The sequence below is a fragment of the Pelodiscus sinensis genome, chromosome 5 (assembly GCF_049634645.1).
Source record: "Pelodiscus sinensis isolate JC-2024 chromosome 5, ASM4963464v1, whole genome shotgun sequence".
NCBI lineage: Eukaryota > Metazoa > Chordata > Testudines > Trionychidae > Pelodiscus > Pelodiscus sinensis.
In genome coordinates this window covers 58883236-58896868 of record NC_134715.1, presented here as the reverse complement: position 1 = coordinate 58896868, position 13633 = coordinate 58883236, and the positions used below count along the sequence as shown (strand labels likewise).

At 39.0% G+C, this 13633-nt stretch overlaps 1 protein-coding gene across 15 annotated transcripts in view; it reads right to left on the bottom strand.

Moving 5' to 3' along the window:
* The window catches only part of GRIA2 (glutamate ionotropic receptor AMPA type subunit 2), a 140699-nt gene that overhangs the window by 54625 nt on the left and 72441 nt on the right, over positions 1-13633 (bottom strand). For all 15 annotated transcript variants that reach the window (XR_012904189.1, XR_012904186.1, XR_012904187.1 and 12 more), the window contains 2 exons: positions 11933-11986; positions 8319-8480 (listed from right to left, as the gene is read on the bottom strand). Coding sequence is in view for 10 of the 15 variants with exons in the window: in XM_075930122.1 (XP_075786237.1) it covers positions 8319-8480; positions 11933-11986 (216 nt within the window). In the remaining 5 variants the exon portion in view is untranslated. The remainder of the gene's footprint in view (positions 1-8318; positions 8481-11932; positions 11987-13633) is intronic.

The following is a 13633-nucleotide window of genomic DNA, read 5'->3' as shown; positions in this document are numbered from 1 at the left end:
ATATGTTAAAATTAAATATGGTGTTGATCCACCAAAACTTCAGATCTCTTCCCACCCAACAGATTATGTCTTGAACACTCAGCCAGCATGCACAAAATAGAATTTGACACTTGTCATCAGTTACAGACTTAATGGAGAAACTGATAGGTGAGGATCTATTGCCTGAGTGATTGATGCAGGATGTCAGATTAGAGGATCATAATGGTAAGAATGTCTGGCTTTAAAAAAATCTATGAATACCTTATCAAATCACTTTTCCCCACAATCTAGACAGATTTTTGTCTTTTTCCTATTCCTAAATCATTGATTTTCCTCTCAAGAGAATCAACTTTGCCTGATTGCACAGATAGCTGGATGAAATTATTCAAAAATGTGATGTGCTGTCTCCTGCTACTCTGGGTACCTTTACTGCTTTTCCCTGTTTATGCAGGATGGCTCTCAAGAATCCAGTCTAATCATCTGGTGAGAAGATTTAATGATGTTTGTTCAGAAAACAGACAGTAACTACGGTATAATTCTATATGCTGCCAAGACAGACATTTATTTTTCTGCTGCTACAGTAATCATTTATAGGCAGTCCAAAGTCGATTCATTCTTGAACAAGTCTTGTAAAAAAAGGTTTACAAGGTATTTTTCTACCCAGTATTATGAAAAAAAGAAATTGTATCTGAACTTTATTTAAAAAGTGCCTCATCTCTATGAACTTTTGTTTAAATTTATTAGATGATACGTCATTACAACAACTATATTTTTACCTCTTGCTATACTTCTTACTGAACAAGAACCATGTGTCAAGTATTCAAATAACGCAATGCATGGGATGTTATAGTTTTTAATACAACTCTTTATTCAGCATTCCTTTTTCTACCATTTAAAATGCTTTGAAAAGGAGACTCAAAAAGAAAAAAAACAAAAACACGTCTCAGTAAATTTTAAGTTGTTCCTACCTATTTAGAGGTGGGTTTTTGCTTGTAGATTTGTTTATTTGTTTTTAATGTGACTATTCAGCAAACTCACTTTCAAAAATTCAAAATGTAAAAAGACCGCTGTATCATCTCTCTTTATTTTATAGGCAAAAAATTGTATGAGCTGGGAAACAAAATACTAGTTTTTAACTCCTGTAAGCACCCTGTATTACAATTAGTATAACAAATGTGATCTGTTTAACCTTTTCTCCTTACCACCTGTGTGGACAGAAGAACATACGGAATAGATATTCTTGCCTATTGTTTCACCACTGTGTTCATATAATAAGCAAATAAATATTTATTCTTCTCCATATTCTATTCCATCCCCAGCAAAACAAAAACAAACAAACCCCACTTTCTTAAACCAATATAAAATGGTTATCTAAAAGCCATTAAGTTTCTGTGACTTACAGAAAATGTATTCCACATCCCCAACATTCTTTTTAAATTAAAATTAGTAATGAAAGTGCCATTAAGTATGATTAAAATATCATTTTATTTATTATTGCGTTATTAGTCAACTAAGATGAAGTTACTGGGATGATCTAAAAACAATTTCTAAATCATTTTGCTAGAAGAAATCTAAAAATTGTTCACTGTAAAATCATGGAAAACTGAATTTTATAGGAAGTAGGAGAAAACAGAATTTTTCATAGCAGAATAGAGTAACAATATCTTTTCTTCAAAAATGGTCAGTGACAGATGAATGAAAAGAAGCAGTTAGAACTCCATTAAGCTCCTTAACTGTGCTATTTTAAAACATACATTTATGGGAAATTCCTATACGGATTAATAGCAATAAATACTAGGGACAAGGTTCTACAGAAATTAAATAACTTCATATAGAAATGACTCTAAAACCATACAGGATTTCATACCAAAAGATTTCCTTTTACTGAATGCTAATTTTAACCTACAGGATACAACTGAGAATGATTGCCTTGCTATATGATTATTTATCCTTTTTTTTTTATATTGCAGAAATGTTCTCATTTTCTATTATAGTCTGCAGAAGTGCTCCACTGGGAATAAGGGTCTGGAGTTGGAATGTACTAATCCTTCAGCATGACAATAAAGTCAATAGGAGCTGAAGGTGTTCAAGGAAGAGTTCAGAATCTTATAGGCTCAGTATAAATGAAGACATAAACTAATACCACAGCAGTGTCATTTAAAAAAAATATGCACAGTACATCCTCAAAGCATACTAATATGTGAAAAACCAGCACAACTATTCTCTGAAATTAACATCCATTGAAAATATATAAAAATCCAGCATTGATTTCCTCTTCAATTCTCTCAGGGTATGTCTACACTACCCCGCTAGTTCGAACTAGCGGGGTAATGTATGCATACCGCACTTGCTAATGAAGCCCGGGATTTGAATTTCCCGGGCTTCATTAGCATAAGCGGGGAGCCGCCATTTTTAAATCCCCGCTGCTTCGAACCCCGTGTAGCGCGGCTACACGGGGCTCGAACTAGGTAGTTCGGACTAGGGTTCCTATTCCGAACTACCGTTACTCCTCGTGAAACGAGGAGTAACGGTAGTTCGGAATAGGAACCCTAGTCCGAACTACCTAGTTCGAGCCCCGTGTAGCCGCGCTACACGGGGTTCGAAGCAGCGGGGATTTAAAAATGGCGGCTCCCCGCTTATGCTAATGAAGCCCGGGAAATTCAAATCCCGGGCTTCATTAGCAAGTGCGGTATGCATACATTACCCCGCTAGTTCGAACTAGCGGGGTAGTGTAGACATACCCTCATATACCAATATGAGAAACAAGGATTCCCACTGCCCTTCCTCCTCTTCATCACTCAACTGCAACATCTGACCTTCCTTGTCTCCTTTGTCTCAGGAATTCTGAAGCCCTTTCTTCTGCTGCTGTTTCAGTCTCTTCTGTCCAGTGCCCATAGTGTAAACATCCTTCTCTTTTGCCACATGGGCTCTGACTTCCTTTTTAACCCCATCTTAGAACTTTTAAGCCCTCTCTTACTCCTCTTTGAGCCCGGTGGCTCCTTGCTGCTTCACTGTCCCTCCTGAATACCCTGCAGCTCTTATTCTATTTGAGCTATCCCACATTTAGAATTTTATGCTTTGGACGTGTGGAAGGCTTCTGCATTGCTTGGCCCAACATATGGGTGACTTTTCTCAGGAGTGTGGAATGTAAGGAGCAGGAGACTTGACATATTCAGATTAGTCATATGCAGTCTGGGCTGGCTGCTGCCTAATGCAGCCTTTCCTCTATCCACAAAAATGTGAAGAGAGAGTTCACAAGGGTGGGCATGGAATGGCAACAGTAGTTCTGCTACTGCTTTTCCTGTGTGCCTACTCCCAAAAGATCCAGTTGCCAGTTAACAACAAAAAAAGCTGTCGGGCAGGGGCACGTGTTAGTCTGAATCTGCAAAAGCGGCGAGGAGTCCTGTGGCACCTTATAGACTAACTGAAGTTAGTCTACAAGGTGCCACAGGACTCCTCGCTGCTTTTGCAGCGGTATAATGAAGTTTTTGGCCCACTGTCCTACAAATGCTTCTTTCCACAGAAGTAGAGTCTTTGGATCTCAAAATTGTGGATCAATGCATCATGGCACCAGATCTGTGGCTCTATGGATCCTGACATAATCCACATTTGCTTGCACTGGTCAATAGTTCAACTTTTTCAATAAAGCATTTTGGGTAAATGGTCATTTATGCAAAGGAGTTTTTAAACTGTTAATGTAAAACCTGAGTGCACTATATTTGTAATTCTTTGTGCCAGCCTTTTTCCCCACCTACTTAACAAACATGAAAATGTAAATTTGTAGGTCCAAATAGCATTTCAATAGGCAAATCAGGCCTGGCTCTCAGTGTTCTGTGCTGTAATTTAGCTCAAAATTAGCCCTAAATGTTTTCTAAGAGACCAGTAAGCAGTAAAAGTGTTGGTAATGCTGCTACACAATATTTACCTCCCATGGTTTGGAAAATTTTCTGGTTCAGCATTGGTTCAGCAAAGGTGCCGGACTAGAGAGGTACAATCTGTACTTGCTTTCTGGGTGTGTTATAGAATGAGAGCTAAATTATGGCGGGCCTTGTCTGAATAATCATAGCTTCTATTTCCAGTGACCACGCAATCTCTTACTATCACACACCTAATGGTATTCAAGTTGTAGGGACTAGGGATGTGAAGGTTTAACTGTTAACCAGTTAACTGTTAAGCCTCAGACTTAACAAGCTTATTGGTGAGGCTTACCAGTTAACTGTTGGGGGCTGGAGCAGCTCCCCGTCTGCTGTGGGCAGCAGGCTGCTCCTGCCCCACAGGGGGCTCACTATGGACAGATATTACTCAGGTTAGGCTGGAGCAGTCACTGTTTGCAGCAGGCCCAAGTGCCCTTCAGGCAGATGTTGCTCAGATGGGATGCTGGAGTTGCCCTGCTTGCGGGTATACCCTGGCCTGCCTTGCCATTGCAAGCCTTGTCTGTGTCCTTGCAGGTGCAGCCCCAGCACCACAGCATGTAGACCCCCTTTAACTGGTTAAACATATTGTTTAGCTGGTTAACCAATTAAATGGGATTTTACATCCCTACCAGGTGCTTCTGCTTTTGCTGCAGCAGGTCCCAGATTTGATCACAGATGATATCAGTGATGTCTTTATATGTATGATATGGCCATGATTTATTATATGTGCATGCATGATTTGCGCATGTAGTTCTTCAGGGCATGGACTTTATTTCTGTGTTCTGTGTAGCTGGAGGCAATACACGGTAATAATGAATCTGATAGTACTTTGTGCTTGTTATTATTATTATAAGTATTGTTTTACATTTTCAAAATTAAATGTAACTTTTGCTGTGTGATAAGGACAATAACCATGATTTCAGTTCAGTGGGGATCTAAAGAGGGGAAGATCCATAGGCTACAGGCTGTTTTAGAAATGTAAATGGAAAATGAGAACAAACTTAATTACAACTAATTAATGAAGGATGCTGAGTCCCAAACCAGTAAAGCATGGGCTTCAGTATATTCAAAAGTATATGTTAAAAATAAGAGAAAACAAATTTAACCTCATTTACAACAGACCTACCTAATTAGGGTCTAGTGGACAAAATCAGGTTGCCCAAATCTATATCATTTATGCTCTAAGACTCTGCAATCCACATTTATTTAAATATTATGTTTTAAAAATGGCATTAAAAAGAAAGGGATCCACTAGCGATAGCACTAGCGATATTGTTCTGGGTAATTTTTGAGTTGGGCTTCAAGAATTTTTATTTTTATGAAGTAGTGCATTCCCCTTTAAATACACTCTTTTGCACCACATTCCGTTTTATCGTGTAAAGTGGCCCCTTATGATTCCAGTTACATGCTAATAAGAAGAACACAAGGCAGCAGTAGCACCACAGCCACCAACCAGATGGCGTCTGCCGTGACTAGCCTTGGGGAATGTAACCACCTTTAATTTACATATCCATAATAGAAAACTCCTATTAGTCTCATGGCCATTTGATACAGAATGTGGGACATGACCATTGGACTTACACTTGAATAATGTGATTAAATATTATTAATGCATACCACCTTGAGACAAAACTGTGCCATATAGGCATAGCCCATGGTATTGAAAGCATTCTGCTCTGCTCTATCCCCTTTGTGCAGGGAATGGTGTACGGCATATCTCTGTTCTCCTGTGAACTGACAGGGTAAAATGCTATACCAACAGAATGTAGTAGTGGGTGCATAGGATATTGCCTCGAGCAGGCAGGATTCTTCCAAAAGCTTCCAAAGGTTATTGTTGGGGAGGAGATGTAGTACTGCTACCCTTAGTTCTGTGCTGCTGCAGGTGGCGGGACACGGATAGGGGGGCTGTTCTAATCAAGCCGAGCCCACTGTCACACCATGGACGGGGGAGGGAGGAGAATGCTCCAGAGCAGCTCCCGCCCAGTTAACTAGTTACTCTGGTAAAGGGAATGCTTAACCCTTTACATCCCTGCTCTGAAGGCAGTGCAGATGCCGGCAGTAGTGGAGAAGTAAGGGTGGCAATACTGCAATCCCTCTCAAATAACCTTGTGACTCCCTGTTCTACAACTCCCTTTTGGATTGGACCCTCCAATTTGACAAACTCTGGGGTCTCACAAGAAATCTGTATAGTATAGAATAAAAATAAATAAATGACCAGATTTCAGAGGCAGAGATCCGATTTCATAACCCATGATACATTTTCATGATCGTGAATTTGATTGGGATCTATATATCAATAAATGCAAAATACATATCGTATGCAAAATAAATATAATTAAACTCTAATAAGGTCTCAAGCATCTTTTTTCTTACTTTGTTTACCTCCAAATTTCAATCATTAGTGACGGAACATTTTTTCATCCATTTGTGCTCACATAGTGAAATTGACCTTTATTGATATTAACCAATATAAAAACCTAATACTTCCTCATATACCACATTGATCAAATGACATCTCCACCTACTTCCGTTGGAGAAAAATAGCTTGAGCTTCTTTTGTCTTCCATTGCAAAAAGTCTTTCATTGTAAAATATAATTTCCAGACTATAATCAATTTAAATGTGGTTATTTGAGGAGTAAGGTAGTTCAGCATGAGGAAGAGGGAAAAATGGGGCCTACGGAAAGCAGCAGTTTTAAAATAACTTGGAAGAGAACAACATATAGGTTATACTTCATAATTTACCATCATATCTTCAATCCGTGCACTAGTGCAAATTAAACATGTGAATGGAGGCAGGATACACTCTTAACCTTGTTGTGTTCTGGAAATTGGATTAGAGATTCTTGCACCCCTAACTGTTTTAACCAATCACATGCCCAAAGGTAACTGAAATAAAATAATGTCCTTGACTGAGTCAGAAAAAAAAATGTGTCCCAATAAACTAACCAGCTATTTTCATTTCTACTTTATATTATATTATTGTTGCTGCAGACTTTTTGGTTTTTTTTTAAATTCACAGTCCTGATGAGAATTTTTAACATCAGATGAGAATTGTTATCTTTTTCTTAAGGTTCATTCATATGACATATTAATGCTAACATGCTATTTATCTAAACTAGGGATTTGAATGACTAGTCGACTAGTCACTTCCCCCTCCTCCTGCTGCCTCTATCAGAAAGAGGCAACAAGTGTGTGTGGGAGAAACGGAGGGGGTGCTTCAAAGCAGCCACACCGCATGGAGTCTGGGGCCAGATGCTGGGCTCCGAGCAGTGTTGCCGCTTTGAAATGCCACATGGAGCACAGAGCCAGGCTGCACTCGGTGTTTCAAAGTGTCAGCGCTGCATGGAGCCCAGGGTCAGTGGGGGAATCCCCAGCTGGCCCTGGTCTGCAAGCAGCATTTCAAAGTGGCAGCACAGTGTAGAACCTGGAATCAGCTTCAGACTCAGAGTTCCCAGCTGACCCCAGTCTCTATGCGGCGCTGTTACTTTGCAATGCCATGGGGAGTGCAGAGCCAGCAGGGGATTGTTTGAGTCCCTCATTGGCTCAGTGCCTGCAGTGCTTTCACCTTTGAAGTATATCAACAGAGCCAGGGCAAATTGCATCAACTATTTGATTAGTTAATTAATTGAAATTTAACATCCCTCATGTAAACACATTTTTGTCACAAAATGTATTTTCCCTTCAGCTTCTTATTTAATTGTGCTGAATCTGTAAATAAATCCTAAAATTATTAACTATTAACTGAGTACTGTTCATCTTCAATTTGCCTTACTAACATAGATTGATCCTTTCACTACCTCTGTAAAAGTATTATTATCCTGATTTTCTCCAGAGGAGAAATTAAATGACTAATTCCATGAGTCACTCAGAACTGAAATCAGACCTCAAATCTGTTTTAATACCGTAAAGTTTCTTGTGTGTATTTTAATTCTAAAACAGATTTTGTAGGACTTAACCCTCTCTTTCAAAATACAATGCTTTTCAACACATTTTATGAGCCATTTATTTTTCAGGATGTTGCAGGAAGAGGACCGTGCTATACCACCACAAGGGATATGTATCATGAATGTGTTTGAGATTGTGCATGTATGTTTTCATCTAAAAGATTTAGGAAAGAGATTTTAAAATAAGAAAAAAATCCTAGAAATGTCAAAACCTATATGGTTATATCATAAACAACTGCCCCAACATGCTGCTAGGCACAGCCATACATTGGTACAAAAAAATTAACATTGTCTTGAACATTTGTGACAGTACAGGATCTCTGTTCAACAAGCCCTATGGGAGAGACTGTTAAAAGTAGCTCGGAGGAATAGAAAATGTTGTTGGCATGGCTGACTTCAAATGCCTTGCTCTATCTCTGTCTTTCTCCCCAAGCTTACCCCATCCTTCTCTTCTAAGTTAAAATAAATAAAAAAATGTACCTTGATTGTGCTGGTGTGTGCTCCGGGATATTCTTTTTCCTCCAGTGTTGACCAACGCTGTACAAACTTTGATACCAGGGGATCATCATAGTCCACTATCTGAAATCCTGAGACATTAGCTCCTCCAAACTGGATTTTGGATAAATCTCCATCTGTAAACCCCTGGGTACAGAAAACACAGATCTGTTATTTCACCATGTCTATCAGATCAATAGGTACAAGTAAAGAATTATCATACCATTTTAATTGCAGAAATGTAAGCCATCATTCCCGTTAGTCAGGGATAGGAGTTTAAATTCTGAGTTCAGAGGCCAACTCTGAGGGCCAGCAGTGGCTGGCAACACTGTTACACAGAGTGTCCAATGGCACTCTCCTCTACCAATTGAAACCTGCTTTTAGCAGACCTTTTAATGATGAACATTTACTCAGGTGAGCAATCCCAATTGTTTCAATGGGACTACTTATGTAGGTAAGAGCTTGCCGTCATGAAAAATGACTACAGAAGCTACTTTTATCCAGTGACACTGAGTCAGCCATTGTCTCACTGAAGAGAAGATTGCTATGATCTATTTTTGCTGATATGAATTCTTATTCTGTCACAGAAAGAAAGCTGTTCCACCCTAGAGAATGACACAAGTCATTTCAAGACAAATTTGTGGAAACCAAATACATGAATTGGAGGGCCTAGCTATTTCCCTGTTTCAAGTGTTCACAGTATAAAGAGTAAATGAATTACTGTGAAACGTCACTTGTCCACATTAAATGAAGGGAATTATGTTAATTTTGATAAACTTGCTGAGTGATTTTTCCATCTCATCTTTTTTCTTTATACTGCATGAAGAAAAGATTAGAGTAGACAGCAGGGAGGAGCAGAGCTGCAAAACAGACTTGAAGCTAAGGACTTTCAAAAGGAAGCCAATTAAAGAATTTTAAAGGTGGTCAGAATTACAGGCAAGAAATACAAGGTGATTTTAGCAGCTGCTCTTGAACAGACTGGGCAGGGGCAGAATACAGTGCATGTCAAAAAGAGCTGAGAGGAGGTTACAGTAATTAAGACAGGAGATGATGGCAGCCTGAGTCTGTAGTTGGAGTCTCTAATTTTCTCTGGGAATTGTTATAGGGAAGAGTTAGGATAGCTTGGGTACCTAAGCCATGAATTTCCATACTTTCATAATAGGGATGTAAGTGACTACTCGAGTAGTTGACTACCCAATAAGCTTAGCTTATCATTACTCAACTACTCGCTTCCCCTCCTCTTCGTTGCCTCTGTATCAGAGGCAACAATGGGGGAGGGGAAGCAGGAGCCAATGCAGAGGGGAGCTGGCTTAAAAGCCAGTTCTCCCCATTACCATCACCACAGTGTGGAGGGTTGAGGAGAGGTAGTGCCGCAGAGGTCCAGAACCAGTGCAAGCTGGGACTGTTCAGTCCTGGCTCGCGCCACCCCCAGGACCCAACCCCGCTGCAACTCTGCATTTTAAATGTAGTAACAGCCAGGCTGCCTGCATGCCTGGCTTCTACTACATTCAAACGGCAGAGCCGCAGGGGGGTAGCAAGCCTCCCTAATTGATTATTCGAGTAGTCAATGGAAATTCCATCAACTACTCAATTAATTAATTAACTGCTACTTAACATCTCTATTCCAAAGTATTTTTATTTCTTGCAAGTTTGAAGTTTTATTTACTGAGTTGCACAATTTTTTATTTTTTAAATCGTGTTCTAGATATAACAGTTTTGGTAAGATTTTCTCCCCAGACTATAGACATGCCATAGGAAAGGGGAGAGGGGAGTGTTCCTCAGTTTTGTTCCTGGGACTCTATATTTTTAATCTGTGTGAATGCAGATTTAATAGTTACTGTATGGTCACCACACACCAACAGCCAAATCCTTCAGTTATTTTTTTTACTGAATCAAAAACATACTTTGATTTCAATAGGCATTTAACAAATGTAAGGACTGAGGTTTCAAACCTGCTTCTACTGGGGTCAATGGAAACAGGATTTGGCTTAAGTATTTGGTCTCAGCAAATGAACTGCCAATCCATGATGGGTGTGTATTTATCATTCAGCTGTACAACTAAAATAAAGATGTTTTTACTTTAATAATCAGTAACTGCTAAACCAACATAGGTAATTATGATAAATAATTTTGATTGAAACCTTGATCTGAGACAAATAACTTAAAGTGCACCCAAAATGTTTTCAAAATGATTAGACAAAGAATCAGCAACACCAACAACCATGACCCATAAGCTGTCACAATTGCTATGGTAATGTGCATTAGCTGCTGTGCTCACAGTGAATGCCACGTTGCTTCCTGATATGAGCATTTCCATAGGAATCATGCAATCTTTCTGAATTTGATCATAACCGTAGGTGTGTTTTGATATAAACAGGCAATGCATAATTAATTGTATTAACTACATATCATTTTATTGTATTCATTGTATTAACTACATATCATGCCTCAAAGTTGAGAATGATTGCTTTCCATGGATTTCCCATTTCAAATTATCTGTGGGTCTGCTGATGGCTAATAAGATGTACTTACCTTATATTCTGTTTAGGATATTAAGTAAAGATCTGAAATTCCCAATATCAACCTCTCTATCATCCTCAGTTGGGAACAATCCACACAGGAGAGCTACTTCCTGGTGCAATATTACATTTGTGCATTAGACTTACTTTTCTTTTTGTGTTTTCATGTTAACCACACATATAACATCCCAGGTAGGAAAGACCAGCTATGGCTGTCCTGTCACATTCCATTAACTTCAGTGAGAACTAGGAATGTAAGCAACTTTTCAACTACTCAATAACCATATGCTTTCGAGGAGTCAAGAAATGACTCAATTAGTCGCTTCCCACCCCTTGCTGCCGCTGTCTGATAGCGGCAGTAAGTGGGGGAAGCAGCAAGTGGTGCTGGGGGAGGAGGGCTGGCTTAAAAGCCAGTTCCCCCCAGCACCATCTCCGAGGGGGGGTGAGGTGGTAGGGAAGGCAGGAGTGTAGCTGGGAACCAGGCGCAAGCTGGGAATCACCTGATTTCTGGCTCGTGCCCAGTTCCAGATGCTTCACCTCTGCTTTTTAAATGTATTAAAAGCCGCCAGGCTCTTAAGTCCCGCATATACTTGGTCTGCTCTTGTGCGTATAGTTTAAAAGACTGATCCTGAAAAGGCTGAATACCTTCCAATAGGGGCTGAGCACCCTCAGCTCCTGAGGGGAACGTGTGAGGATTGAATTCCTGAAAGCACCAGCCCCAAATATCCCGAAATAAAATAGCAAACGTTTAGCAAGGAAGAAAACATTTAACATCTCTCTAACAACAAAAAAAGAAAACAACCTACTACAAGCTCATAAAAAAATAATACTGTTCACACTCAAAACAAAAATCACATGAGCTGGCAATACGGGCACATGATAATAACGAAAACACGAGAAAACATGAGAGAAACAGGCTCATGATAATAAGGAAAAAACAATAAATAGTCCCACAGCACCTTAAAGACTAACCAAAAACACAGATGGTATCTTGAGCTTTCATGGGCACAGCCCACTTCTTCAGTTACAGACTAACATGGCTACCCCCCTGAAACTTTTGATAATTATGATCTCACTTACCAGATTTGCAATGATGTAATGATATCCTTTCACATGTTTACCAATCGTAATAACCTGTAAAAGAAAAAGAAAACTCATTTTAATTGATAATGGGTCTGCTGTACATGGGTTTTCATTAAAAATGAATAAATACTCCAAAATTGTTTCTGTTCACTAATTAGTATTTTTACTGGGCTTGTTCAAGATATGTGCCTTTATTTTACCCAAAAAGATAATGGGCCAGATTCTCAGCTGGTGCAAATCAGCATAAATTCACTGAAATCAACAGAGCTATGCCAGTTTACACCAGCTGAAGATTTGTCCCCAAGATTTTAAGAGAGAGGTACTAATTCCTAAAACTAGACTGTACCTTTGGGAACACTCCAATTGTAGTTCAGGCAAGCACTGTGTCTCAGAGACATCTGTAGCACAATCTCTTCCTGCTTACTCTAGAAGATCAGTCTCAGAAGGGTAGTTGTGTTAGTCTGTGTCTGCAAAAACAATGAGGAGTGTTGCAGCACCTTAGAGACTAATAGTTTTATTAGGGCATAAGCTTTCATAGATAAAACCCACATCTAATGAAATGAGTTTTACCCACGAAAGTTTATGCTCTATGAAATGGATTTTTCCCATGAAAGCTTATTCCCTCATAAATCTGTTAGTCTCTAAGGTGCTGCAGGACTCCTAGTTGTTCCTGGAAGATCAGATTTACTATTGGCCAGTATCAGCAGAAAACTGAAACACCCTCAGTGCTGGCTCAGCTGTCCTGACCACTAAATGGAGACGGCAAAGGGAAATGGAGCCCAGGCTTTGCCTGTCCTTGCCATACTGCCCACTCCCTGTTTATTGACTCTCAAAGGAATGGGAAGGGAGGCACAAATGGCCATGCCTACCTGCAAGATTTAGGTAGTTGATCTACATGACTACCAATCAAAACTGCATCTATTTGCTATAAAGTCAGGCTTTTGTTTTAGAAACTTTAGCTTCACTCGCTTCACGTAAGATTGTAGTTATTTATTTATTTATGTTTACATCTTAGCTGATATATTACAAATAAAATAGTTAGTGCTCATTATCACTGTATTTATATTTGCTCACAGAATGCTCTTAGGAGGTGAAAATTAATGTACCAGTCAACTTGTAACTAGTGTTCCTATTATTAATTGGTTTCTGTGAAGAACTGAGTAACTACAATTCCGAAAAATGATCACACAAAATTGTAAATGACAGATACTATAGATCCCAAATACTACTCAGGCAAAAAATTGGACACGCCCAGAGCAATCAATCTGCTATCAAATGGCAACAAATATCAAAAATATTGCTCACACAATGGATTTACATTGATAGTATTTTGGTTGCTTGATTTTGAGGTAATTTTAAATATATTAATTTTTTTTCAGTGAAGCTACGGATAAATACATACATACATTTTGTAATAAAAACTGCATTTATTAATATATCTGTGGCATTTATATTTTTAAATGATCTCTTCTGTATTTTAGCTGCCATACCACACATATTACTTAAAATCTTGATTCTTCAAACACTTCCTGAGTATAGTGCTATTAAATGAGCAGACTCATCAGTCTGCATTATTGACTTCAATAGGACTATGTGTGGGCTTCAAATTATGTATATGCTCAGGAACTTTTCTCAATCAAGATCTATACTTGGTATTCAAATTAGTACAACAGAAATATGCACTACTCTTGGCAGGAA